The 13,283-nt window shown below is 42.5% G+C and overlaps 1 protein-coding gene across 1 annotated transcript in view; it reads right to left on the bottom strand.

The window, feature by feature from the left end:
* bmp2k (BMP2 inducible kinase) overlaps window positions 1-13,283 on the bottom strand; it is a gene marked incomplete at its 3' end in the record, with an annotated part of 45,057 nt that overhangs the window by 15,849 nt on the left and 15,925 nt on the right. The window contains exons 2-4 of the mRNA XM_079251565.1: window positions 5,918-6,036; window positions 5,057-5,162; window positions 3,248-3,390 (exon numbers count right to left, since the gene is read on the bottom strand). Coding sequence (XP_079107691.1) covers window positions 3,248-3,390; window positions 5,057-5,162; window positions 5,918-6,036 — 368 coding nt within the window. The remainder of the gene's footprint in view (window positions 1-3,247; window positions 3,391-5,056; window positions 5,163-5,917; window positions 6,037-13,283) is intronic.

The raw sequence follows: 13,283 nt of genomic DNA, 5'->3' as shown, positions 1-13,283 counted from the left end.
TAAATCCTGCTTCAGGAATTATTTCACCTTCTGGTCTAATTCTCTTTTTATCTCTGTGAATCTCACCGTAATGTTCAGATTCTACATATTTATCATCCAGAAAGGTTCAGCTCCTAAAAATAGCTTTAAATATTTTTTTTTAAATTTCAATTTTTTATGTTATTTTAAAAAAGTGATATAATGAAATGCATTTCTTTTATAAATAAAAATAAATAAAAAATAATATTTTCCGGTGCACGCGTCTTCACCAGCTTCAGTCATCATCGCTATAAAATTTGAACCGATTTAGCATTTATTAATTATTATTTTAACCCTTTAATGCCCTTTTTGATACATAATTTTTACATGATAAAAACATAATAACTTAAAGCAGATTTTTATTTCAATTCAGTGAAACCAGGACTTTAACTTTGTTTTACCATTTGTCTGGCTGAGGCGCCACATTTGTTGTGCTTCAAATAAAAACAGACATTTTTCTCAACCTCATTATTGTTCACAGTGTTTTAAACGGACATCAGCGTTCGATCAAACAGCTGAGACTCCGGAGAGCGACGCTGGAAAACTGTGTTGCATCAAATTAGTTCCAGATTCGCACAAACTGAAGAGAATCCTTGTTAATAAATCACTTATAAACACAATAATCCAGGAAAATCTGCAGCAAAAACACAAGAAAAAGTAAAAAGAATTGGACTAATTAGAAGAAAATGTGTGGATAAAAATAATAAAACCCTTTAATCATGAGTTAAAGCTTCATAAGTCATGAAAGTGGAGACAAAGAATGAAAGTAAAGACAGAAAAGTGAAACTAAAAAGCCAGAGAATGAGTGTGATGATGCCACAGAAGCTGAAGTGGAACAGATTATCCTCCGGTGGTCGGCAAGCGAGCCGGTCTGCTCAGCGTTAAGGGGCTTCTGCTCCTCGCTTCCCCTGCCGCTGCGTGACTGGGCCTCCGTGGCCTTTTGTGTGGCTGCAGCGTTACGTAAGCTGTGTAGGCCGAAGAGATAGACGGGCCTGTGGAACTGAAGGAGCTGCTCTGTTTAGAGGCTGCTCCAACTGGACACAACACAGCAGCCCACTGATGAGGAGAATGCAACCAGGGTGGGAAATTACCATCAGCAGAATGAAGGCGCAGCTGGCCGCCGGCCAACGCCTGGACTCCAAACCAGCCCAGATATCTCATTAAGTTGACAAAAGAGGGAGGAACTTCAACACGCGCTTGCTGCCGTGACGTCAAAGCGCAACTCCAGGAAAATGTAGAAGGAAAAGAAAGGAGGGAAAATGCTGGAAGAGCTGTCGAACGGAAAGACTGGGAAGTAGAAGAAGCTCCTCCTGACGAACCCGAGAACTCCAGCATCAGAGGTCTGGGAATGCGGAGGCAGCCTGTCTATTCTATTCTATTCTATTCTATTCTATAGTCATTTAGCAGACACTTTTATCCAAAGCGACTTACATAGACTCCCATGTTAAAAAGACCAACTTCACAGCAGGAATAAACATGTTTACAGCAGAAATAAACATGTTTACAGCTGGAATAAACATGTTTACAGCTGGAATAAACATGTTTACAGCAGGAATAAACATGTTTACAGCTGGAATAAACATGTTTACAGCTGGAATAAACATGTTTACAGCAGAAATAAACATGTTTACAGCTGGAATAAACATGTTTACAGCAGAAATAAACATGTTTACAGCAGGAATAAACATGTTTACAGCAGGAATAAACATGTTTACAGCTGGAATAAACATGTTTACAGCTGGAATAAACATGTTTACAGCAGAAATAAACATGTTTACAGCTGGAATAAACATGTTTACAGCAGAAATAAACATGTTTACAGCAGGAATAAACATGTTTACAGCAGGAATAAGCATGTTAACAGCAGGAATAAGCATGTTAACAGCAGGAATAAGCATGTTTACAGCAGAAATAAACATGTTTACAGCAGGAATAAACATGTTTACAGCACAAATAAACACGTTTACAGCCTGGTACAAAAATCCATTTTAGGTTTATTAGGTCAGGTTTGCCTTCATGACAACTGTGGGGGGAGTGAATTTTTTTCTAACTCGCCTGTTTAAAAGTAGTTTAATCTCGAAGTTCGGCATATTTAGGGGCGTTCCCTTTTGATTGACAGGTACCCGATCTCCCGCTTCAAGTAAGAAGAACGTAGAACAACCGCGGTTTTTAGCCGGTTAACAACGTGACTTAGCTTTAGCCCGCTTACCTCCGTTAGCTGGTTAGCTCCTGTTATCTCCGGTTTAGCTGGATAGCTCTTAGCTACAGGCCGGTCTGAGATCACTTGATGTCAATCATCCACCATGATGCTCACAGCCCCCCTCTCAGCTCCACCTCTTTGACCATATTTGTATTTTCCGGGCGAGACGAAACGCATGCCCCTGCCAAGATGGTGATGGTAGGAACCGCCCACCGAGCTTCAATTCAGCTCTTCAGAAACCTACGGGTGACGTCATGGAGGCTCCGCCCATCTTTTTACATACAGTCTATGATTAACACACCAAGCTCCCTCCCGATACAGCACCCCCACCCCCGCCACCCCCCCATCTGATCGGTCAAGCTGACCTCAGCCCTCCAGATCATCCCTTTTTAAACTGTTCGTATCCACGTTTTCAGTCTTTCTGTCTTTATCCAGATCTGGTGACGCTCGGGTCGGTGAAGGCTGCAACGTAGTTGGACCAGTAAATCTTCGCCTTCCCCACTACAAACCGGTGTAGCTCCCTTGTTACAGCTCCATCCTACCATCACTGGTGAACAAAATGCTTAAAGTCCTCCCCCTGAAGCAGACATCGGGGCTCAACCTAAAGTCAAATTATTTTGCAGCAGGAAGTGGATGTTTGCATTCCAGAGTTTCTATTTGTAGATCAAGTTTTATCATCATGCAAAAAGAATCTGCTCCAAAATATCAAGTTTGTAAATGTGCAGAAAAGAATTTGCATGGTTGGAAAGAAGATTTGCATCTGTGGGAAAAAACAGAAACATCCAAACCTGCAGAGACACGAAGCACAAACCTGTGTGAAAGACTGAATTGATGCAAGTTCTGTCCTTTCCTTTACGCCTCTACCTGACTGGATGCTGAATAATCACACCGTCTAAGAGAGCAGATGGCTTCCAGTTACTCTACACAGCTGCAGGCTCTCAAAGGGTTCTGGTGACCCCCTGAAATGGTCTTGGGACGCCAGTTTGGGAGAGGCAGCTTTATAAAACAAAGAGAACGCGTCCTCTTTACCTTTAGGTCTCTGTGGATGATGGGCGTCTTGCATTGGTGCAGGCGAGCCACGGCCTCGCAGGCGTCGCAGAAGATGTGGAGCACCTCAGCCTCACTGAAGCCCACGTTTAACCGCTGGTTCATCTGCTTCACCACCTGGCCCGCTGCGGGAGAGACGTGGAAAGGTTCATCACGCCTTTAATCACCAGATTAACATCTGCATGTTAACTTAACCAATAAGAACAAAGGCAAGGCGACTCGCCAACATGCTACCAGCAGTACAAACCACACTGGAGCCAAAGAGATGGACTCCACCTTTGACCTCAACCTCAACATGCAGACGTGAAATTTTCAGCCTCAGCTGTCTGATTGAGGCTGAAATAATGCTAAATTAACGTTTTAAGCAGCAGAATGTATTGCTAACATAAAAGATTAATATAAAGTGTAAATAAGAACGGTCCAAAAGCAGAGCCCTGCGGGACACCATCAGGAAAACAAGCTAAAGAGTTTATATCCATCCCAACACATCCGTCCCAAACACCAGAGTGAGAAACATTACAATGTCTACGGTTATATGAACTTTTTAAATTCAGAATTAATCATTTGGAATTAAATAATTCGGAATTAACATATTCTCCTACGAGTTCACATGAAAATAATAATTCTGTATGAAGGTTTACATGAAACACGTCCTCACTTAATTCCTCTTTAGAGCGGCGGGTTGGGAAGGGTTCTGATTGGACAGAGGGTGCACGTGACGTATGACGTATACCGGAAATAAACAAAGTTGGCTCCCTGCTTCTCGTCTTTTCAGTCCTAACTTGTAAAAACTACATAAGTACCAGTTTCGCTGCTATTTTTATTATAAATGTGAAGTAGCAGCTCAACACCAGCATACTACTTCACTTTCTGCAGCAACTGAGAAGGAGAAGAAAGATAGACCACCGAACACGGGAGGTAAAACAAGGCGCGTCATCGGGACAGGACGAGGTAACGAGCATGCTCAGAACGACCAGAATAAACTTTGAGCAGAATAAAGGTTTACATGACAGAGGAATTAAATAGTTCGGAATTAAAATGCGAATAAACCAGACACTTACATCGGAATTAAGTTTCATTCCCAATAGAAATCTGCATTAGGAATCAAGTGTTTACATGGTTGTTTTTCATCAGTTTAAAGCGGAATTAATTTTTATTAAGTATTAAACAGGATTTAAAACTCCCATGTAAACGCACGGCCTGAGTCAGTCCAGAGTAAATAACATGGTCGCCTTTTATCAGATAAAAGTGGCCTCACAAACAATTTTTTTTCTTTTTTAATCAGGTAAACATTTACTTTACTCCAGAAACACGCACATCAGAATCTGTGGAACGATGAAGATGAGACTTTGAGCTTTAATGTTGTCTTTATTCCACCATGTGAAACAGGCTGGTAATCCCAGCCTGCCTGCAGACGGGACATCTTCAGACTCAGCTGTCAGATTATGAGGCTAAAAATATGTCAAATGAATGTATCAATAGATATATCAGAAAGAAAACCTCCGTAGACCAGCTGCAGCAGGGCTATTCGACAGTTTTTCAGTGTATCCCTGCTTCAACACACTAATTAAATTAATCCAACAGCCAACAAAGTTCTACACAAGGACTCATTAATCTGAGTCAGGTGTGTTGAAGCAGGGATACGATGACAACTTGCAGGGCTGAGACCCCAGTGGGACCCAGCTGAGTCGTTCTAAAGGGTGAGATCTCTGTCACGATTTACCCCACAGAGTTCCAGACTGCTGCTTCTGAGAGACTGATGACAATAAGAGGCAGTTAAAGAGACAGTACCTTTACAGTACTCCATGAGGATCAGGACCTCCCAGACGCTGTCTGAAACCGAGCTGATTGTGGAGTCCAGGTATCCGACGATGTTCTTATGGCCCGACAGCTCTTTCTGGAGACGGGACAAAAACATCAGAGTGGAGAGGGTTAACTGACCAAGAAGAAAATAAAACAATCTTCATGTGCAGAAGTGAGCTGATAAAATAAACAAAGTAGTACAGTAACAACATCAAAATGGATTCAAGCTTAAAAATAAGCTGCAAGTTTGTGTGAAACTGTTCACAACGACTGATTAAAACACGTCGCTTCACTCCAGCTCGGCTAGAGATGCAGCCGTGTGTGTGTTGTGGAAACCGACACACCTACAGTCCCAACAGGCCAGCAGTGTGTGTGTGTGTGTGTGTGTGTGGTTTGTTGCTCTAGACGATGAAGCAGCAATCAGACAAACACGCTCGGACAACCTCTGCTGCTGAAGGTGTTTGGAGAGACTAATGACATGAAAACACCTTGAATTACAGCTCTTCGCTCCTCCTGACAGCAGCCATTAATGTGTTTTACTCCTGCTGGACTGGAAAGGCTGAAAATCATATTTGCACCTTGTTTTATGACTGTATGCATCTTTATGAGCTCTGAAGGTTTTAAACCAGCAGAAACGAGAACTGTGAGGATATAAAGCAGAAAGCTGGTGATGTAACACGTCAATTAGAGTCAGGAAAGATGCAGAAACAGCAGCAAACAGAGTTCACAGCCTCCCTGTTTTAACTAAAAACCATCCCACTCTCACAGCTTCACCTGTAAATAATACAACAGAAGACAAGCGGAGACTTGATCAGACTAAAGCGAGTGGCGCTGGGACGATACACTCACCATGATAGTGATCTCTCGCTTGTAGACGTTCAGATCCGGCACGTTGTTGACGTACATCCTTTTGAGAGCACAGCGCACGCCGCTGTGCGTACGAGCCAGGAACACCACGGAGAACCCGCCTGGAAAACACGACATGAACGGAAAGCACAAGTCAATCTGGCGAGTCCCTTCATGACATGAGGGTCGTTGTGGAAACATCTGATAAGTTAAACATCATCAATAGAAAGAAAAAATGTAAAGAAAAGAAATAACAGAAAAAGAGAAAAAATAAATGAAGGAAAACAAAGAGACAAAAAAGGGAAAAGAAAAAATAGGAAAACTAAAAATGAGAATAAAGAAGCAAAATATAAAAAAAAAACTAAATAAAGAAAAATGAAGATGAAAAAGTGAAGGAAGAAAAAATTTAAAAAAAGAAAAATGATGAAAAAAGGAGAAAAATAAAGAAAAAGGAATAATAAAATAAAAAATAAAGCACAAAAATAAAGAGGAAAATAAAGCAAAAGAAGGGAAAAAATTTAAAGAAAAAATAGATAGAAGAAAAGGGAGTAAGAAAATCAATAGGAAAATAAAGCATGAGAAGAGAAAAAACATAAAATGATGCTGCTGCTCCTGCAGAGGAAAATCTGCAGAGACATTACAAGGTAGGAAATTACATCACATGGTCGTGGTTAAACTAATGCCGAGTCCCTGCAGTTACTGACCGCGTTTCTTATTACATTAAATTCTAATGTGCACATGAACACGGCTGCACGGCTCCTCCACACCACATCATCACCACCTCTGTGGACAAACCTCAATAATCACAACTAAAATGTCCAGGACACCACTTCCAAACCCTCTGGCTGCTCCGCATTTATTGCTTTTTACTATGATTTACGTGGATCGGCACCATCCAGACAAAAACACTGAACATCGTGTTGAAATCCCTTCGATAAGGTGAAACATAAAAGCAGAGAGGAAGAAACAAATAAGCTGAAGCAGGGTGTCTATGCAGTCACACCACTGACTGTTCCTGTAGCAGATTATCAGATTAAAGACGGTGTGTGTGTGTGTGTGTGTGTGTGTCTTTCTGCAACACAGTCCAACCTGCTGAGACAAGAACCGCCGCTGATGATAAAGTCAGGAACAGGTTTACAGATGGGAAGCAAAAACTCTGCTTCTGCTTTCATCTGACGTAAAAACAGATTTTATGTTCTGATGTTTTAATTAGAAATGAAATGAGGGAAACGCACGCCGACACACACGCAGAAACATGCGTGGGACAATTTCAGGGACATGACTTTAATTAAGCAGAAAAGTCCTTCTGCAGAGAAAGTAAAACATTCCTCCAGTATTTTCTTTAAAAAGCTGCAGAATGAAAAGTTCTTCCAGGAGGAAGTTTAGCGATTAGCCTTGGCCGCTTAATGTTATTCCAAACCACCTGGTCTGGCTTTCATTCACTTCCTGTAACAACGTAAAGCACTAAAGCATCCAGAGGCTTGAATCACATGGGATGGCCGAAGCGGAGCTTCAGACGCTGCACAACGCAGTCCTTCACGGTAATAAGGTCAAACTTTATGCCAGGACAGGGGAAAGATGACAGATTTTATAAGGTAAGATCCATTTGCTCGGGCGCCAGGCCAAGAGGCTGAGAAGAGCAGGCCGAGCGTGCACGGACAGGATCCAAAGGCTGATGCTCACTGAAAAGCTGCAAAACAGAGGGATTCAAGAGGCGAGTTAACCCCGTAACGCGTACAAACGAAGAAACATCCAGATCCGCCTGGAAAACACGACATGAACGGAAAGCACAAGTTAACCTGGCGAGTCCCTTCATGACATGAGGGTCGTTGTGGAAACATCTGATAAGTTAAATGTCATCAATAACAGAACAAGGAGGAAGAATAAATGTTAAGAAGAGAAAAAAATAAAGGAAAATAAAAAGACAAAACAGGAAAAAAATAGAAAAACTAAAAATGAGAGTAAAAAAGCAAAATATAAAAAAAAGAAAACAGAGAAATGAAGATGAAAAAGTGAAGGAAGAAAAAATGAAAAAAAAAACCTATGAAGAAAAAAGGAAAATAAAAGTTATAAATCAGCTAATCTAAACGTCTTCGCGCTAAACTCCGGACTCCTCTCCCTCCCTCATCCTCAGCGATCATTTTTCAGCCACTAACAGATGATTTCACCGTCCTGGCAGCCGTGGGGGGAGTCTCGGAAGTGGAGGTTTCTCTCAGAAAGTTAACAGAAGTTAGAACAGTCGTCTTGCCAAACAACATCTCATCTGCCTGCTGGTCTGCTCGGCGACTGACTGGGGCCATATGCTGCAGGATCAGGTTGTCAGTAAACCACCACCACGGGGCTTTTGTTGCCTCCCATGACGATGCCAGCCGCGGAAGCAGCACACTACTCACTACATTATTCTCCTAAGTGGCTCTGGATTGTTGCAGAGAGGCTTTTGTGCCCAGAATACAAACTTCCTGGACTAATAAGGAACTCCGAAACGCCACAAAAAGGTCTTGCTGGTCTCGCTGATGACTAACCGTCGCTGTTATTCGCATCACTGCAGAGGGTCAGCAAGGACTCTCAGCTGCATTTTACCATTTTTCTGTATGCTCAGTTTGCTGGGAAAAATCTTCAGGTTTTCTACTTTCTTTTTTCAATAAGTAAAAAGAAAAACATTAAAAACATTCAGTGAATCATTTCCAGAGGATAATCTCACCACAACACGGTTACCCGTTAACAGAAATCAGCCAATCACAAGTCAGCAGTGTCGAGACGACTTGCTGAGGCTCAATCTGAGCATCAGGAGGAGGAAGGATGAAGATTTACTGTTGTTGGTCTGGGTGTTTGCAGGATCATCACACACAACCATCTCCAGGCTTTACATGGAACTAAATGTCTTGTTGATGTCAGAGGAGAATGACAACAAAAAGGGAACCGGAAGCCAAATAATCACTGGTTCCATTTTGGAAACTAGAAATTAACGGTGGGCTGATTTACTAGACAATCGATTCATCACGATGCAACACGTACCGATTCAATTATGATTTATAAATGTTTAAAGCATATTTTTATTATAATTAAATGAACACAGCTGCAAAGTGAGGCAGGAACATAAAAGTTGTGAGAGCCACTTGGACAATTTAGGGCGACGGACCGATCCGTCCTCTTCAGTCCCTGGCTGCCAGTCGTCGCTGTAGCAGAGAGCTGCCGCCGTTCTGGAGCATTTCTGCTAAAATTTTGGGAATGTTGGCTTTTTTTCTTTGAATTTATCTAAAACACATATACAGTACAAGAACAGAAATTCACATTTGTGCAACCGTGTACCTGACAGTAGGAGATACTACTCCTTATTGAAAGTCTTTTGTTGAACACAATCTATAGCAAACCTTTACGAACTGATCCTTCAGTCAAAAGACGAAATTAAAACAGCAAATTAAATTATGAAGGGTTTTCTTTTTTTTTAAATGTATTCTGGGACTGCAGATGTGGAGGGCTGGTTTGGCCAAGTGCGTGCATTCACACCATGCTGGGTGAACGCACGGCGCATTTGAGGAGTGTTGATGCACACATTCGGCCAAATCGGCTTTGAAACTGTGAAAGACATCTTTTGACTTTGGGAGTGTATGTTTAGATTCAGAAAGATGCCTTTGGCAGCCAATGAGTTCATGAGCTAAACAGTAAGTAAAAGAGCTAGCAGGAAGCTAGCAGCTAGCAGCTAGCCTTGCAGCTGCCGCTATGAGATTTACTGATCGCATTTGAAGGCAAACATTTTGGTTTTCATGGACATGAGACCAGACAACATGTGGACAAGACTTCCTGCATATGGACGCTGTTTAAAGGTAAAAGTAAAACGACAAACATCAGCTCCAGACCAGGTTAGAGGAGCTTGTTGCTCTCCATCTAATGCTAACAGTTTTCCTGCTGATTCCATGTAAAAAACTGAAACAATATGAAAACATATATTTGATTTGTTGGATTTATTTATGATTTATCATAAAGAAAAGATAGTGGAGGTCAGTTTGCTTGGTTACGTGATACCGTAATGCCAAAAGAAGGATAAAGTTGTATAAATAAAGCCACAGAGTGAGAGGGGAAAAAAAAAAGTAGACATGTAAATACTGATAATTATTTAATAATCTAATCGTAGCGTCCTGAATTGTAACCATGTCGAATCTGGAAGTACTTATGATGGCACATCCCAGATAGAAATGTCTTTTTCTAAAGTTTATTTGTAACCACAACCACTTATCACAGATAATGTGGTCTGAAATGTCAAACAGATTGGGTGCAACTGCATGTGTCAACATGACAGATAAACATGTCCAACTCCAGGACGCATGGACTTCATGAGGATAAGATCAGCTGTCCGTCACGGTTGGGAGGAAAACCCCAAATCCATCCGGCCAGGAGGGAAGGGGAGGGCTAGCAACACTACAGGCCTGTCATGACTGGAGAATTTTAGCCACCATTACATCAAGTCCTCTGGAGACTGATATCTGAGAAAAACATGACAAACTGGGAGAGCCATGGTGAGCCAACGCGACAGCTTGACAGGATATTTACAGCTTTTTATCAAACAGATGCTCAGTTCTCTCTGTCAGGGTAATAACAGAAAGAAGCACTTCAGTAGAGACCAGTCTGTAATTTCTACTCAGCCACCAGGCACAGATGTTCGTCTGAAGTCATCTGTGATAACAAATCCAAGTGACCGACCACTTTCCTGTTCATCATGCTGTCTCCCTGGCTTTGCCTCTCGCTCCTCAACCCACAGCTCTATTTGTTTCAGCAGACTGTTGTCCAAACCAGCAGGTTCACTTCAGCTGGGAACAAACTTTCTGGAAGCACACTTGGAGAAGGCCGAGGTATTTCCTCCTTGAGGCCCCCCCCCCCCCCCCGACCCCTTTAGATGAACACACAACACTTCCCCTAAAAGTCTCCACAGCTATAAAACCTGAGGAGGAACTTCCGCTTTGCAACCAGCGTGTAGGATATTACACGTCTAATCTAACTGGCGGGACAGGCGATAGCTACCTGAGCCATGTCGCTTCACTCCCAATGAAGATTATGGTTGTGCTGAAAATCCAGCCTTGCTGAGCTAATCGCCATTCCTGTGACCAATCTCACGCCTTCTTTTATGACTTCCTCTCAGGGGAAATTTCACAGGAATCAAGCTTGGAAACGGATCTTCTTCATTATATTTATATTTAAAAGATGCTGTTGAAATAAAACCAGTCTAAAGAAGCCGTCTGCTGGACTTTCAGTCCAGGATTCATGTGAAACCCTGGACTGAAAGTAAAAACCCAGCAGAGGATTTACTCTCTGAAATACGATTCTGGGAATAAACGATACCCGAAAGCAGCTGATCTCAGTTCTACTTCTTTATAAAATATTCAAATCAACCAGAAACAGGAAGAGAGTTTTATAAATCTAGAGTAGGGATTCTCAGTCCTGGTCCTACAGGGACAGGGTCTTGCAGCTTTTAGAAGTTTCCCTGCTGCAACACAGTTGCCCATATTTGTATTTTCCGGGCGAGAATTATCAGACTCAGAAGTCTGATAATTATAGATACCCGACTTCCCAGTCACCACTACTAACTTGATGGCTAACTCGGCATCATCTTCATCCTTCCTCTTCTCGTAGATCTCTACAGCCAGTAAAAGTCCCTCCAGCTTTGTTTCCATTACATTTTTCTTGCAAAATAAAAGCAACAATTCTTGTAAAATCTCTTCCAGCGGACAAGATTTGCAGACGAGAACTGCAGCTTCTTCACGCTAGCCACGTTTCCATTCTCCACCGCTTATCCAGGGTCGGGTCGCAGGGGCAGCACTCTAAGCAGGGAAGCCCAGACTTCCCTCTCCCCAGCCACATTTGCCAACTCTGCGGGGGGGATCCCGAGGCGTTCCAAGGCCAGCCAAGAGATATAATCCCTCCAGCCTGTCCTGGGTCTTCCCCGGGGTCTCCTCCCAGAGGGACGTGCCTGGAACACCTCACCAGGGAGGTCCAGGAGGCATCCTGACCAGATGCCCGAGCCACCTCAACTGGTTCCTCTCGATGTGGAGGAGCAGCGGCTCTACTCTGATCTCCTCCCGGATGACCGAGCTCCTCACCCTATCTCTAAGGGAGAGCCCGGCCACCCTGCGGAGGAAACTCATTTCAGCCGCCTGTATACGAGATCTCCTTCTTTCGGTCACGACCCACAGCTCATGACCATAGGTGAGGGTAGGAACGTAGATCGACTGGTAAATCGAGAGCTTCACCTTCTGGCTCAGCTCCTTCTTCACCACGACAGACCGGCGCAGAGTCCGCATTACTGCAGACGCCGCACCGATCCGTCGATCTCACGCTCCATCCTTCCCTCACTCGTGAACAAGACCCCGAGATATTTAAACTCCTCCACTTGAGGCAGGACCTGACTCCCGACCCGGAGAGGACAATCCACCCTATTCCGGCTGAGGACCATGGTCTCAGATTTGGAGGTGCTGATTCTCATCCCAGCCGCTTCACACTCGGCTGCGAATTGCTCAAGCGATTTCCAAAACTCTAAAACAACAAAAAAAACGTTGTTTGCTCCACAATGTGCCATGTTGACCAGAAATGAACTAGTAACAACCCCCCGCATCGCATCTGGGCAAATGTAAATGTTTCCATTACACTTTCGCAATATATTTCTATTTCAAAACATCTATAAAAAACAAACAAAAAAAAACAACCCTCATGAGAGTGTTAAAACTTTTTACAGATATGAGACTTTTTAATATTTTAAGACCGAAACGTAGGTGTTTCCATTAATGTTTTTATTGCTATATTTAGATTTTGTACAATTCTAGGTGTGATGGAAACACAGCTTCTGATGCTCTCAGCATCTTCACTTCCCTAGAAAAGTTTAAAAATAATAAAAATGTGCCCACACATCAGGGTGGAAATCCGCCATGTTTAGAGCAGAAATCATGGACAGAAATGACGTGCTGTCATAAATAAAATAAAGAGAAAACTGTTTAGTTTTTACAATAAGGACGAAGTATAAACCTTTTCCAGAGGAAACTTCAGTGCTTTGGCCACAGGTTACATCCTGTAGTTGGTAAATAAAGCTGGAAGTCAATCATCCAGATGACACAGAGCTTTATGAAACCTGAAATTTACAGAATCCACGAGCTGTTCCAGGTAAGGCACACTATGGAAAACTTCATAAGACTCTCATTCTGCATAATTTACTGTATTAAAACAACAAAATAAATGATTCAGCCAGAAGAGTAGGTGGCATTTTTCTACATCTGAATATAGGAAATCAGTTCCCTTCAGAGTAATCCATGTAATGTGCAAGCTGCTCCTGTTAATTACCAATAATGACTTTTTCATCCCAAACACTTTAGAAAATCCTCTTAGA

Source organism: Telmatherina bonti (genome assembly GCF_933228915.1).
Source record: "Telmatherina bonti genome assembly, chromosome: 13".
Classification (NCBI taxonomy): domain Eukaryota; kingdom Metazoa; phylum Chordata; class Actinopteri; order Atheriniformes; family Telmatherinidae; genus Telmatherina; species Telmatherina bonti.
Note: the sequence above shows the minus strand (reverse complement) of the source record. Positions and strands in the feature narration are given on the sequence as shown.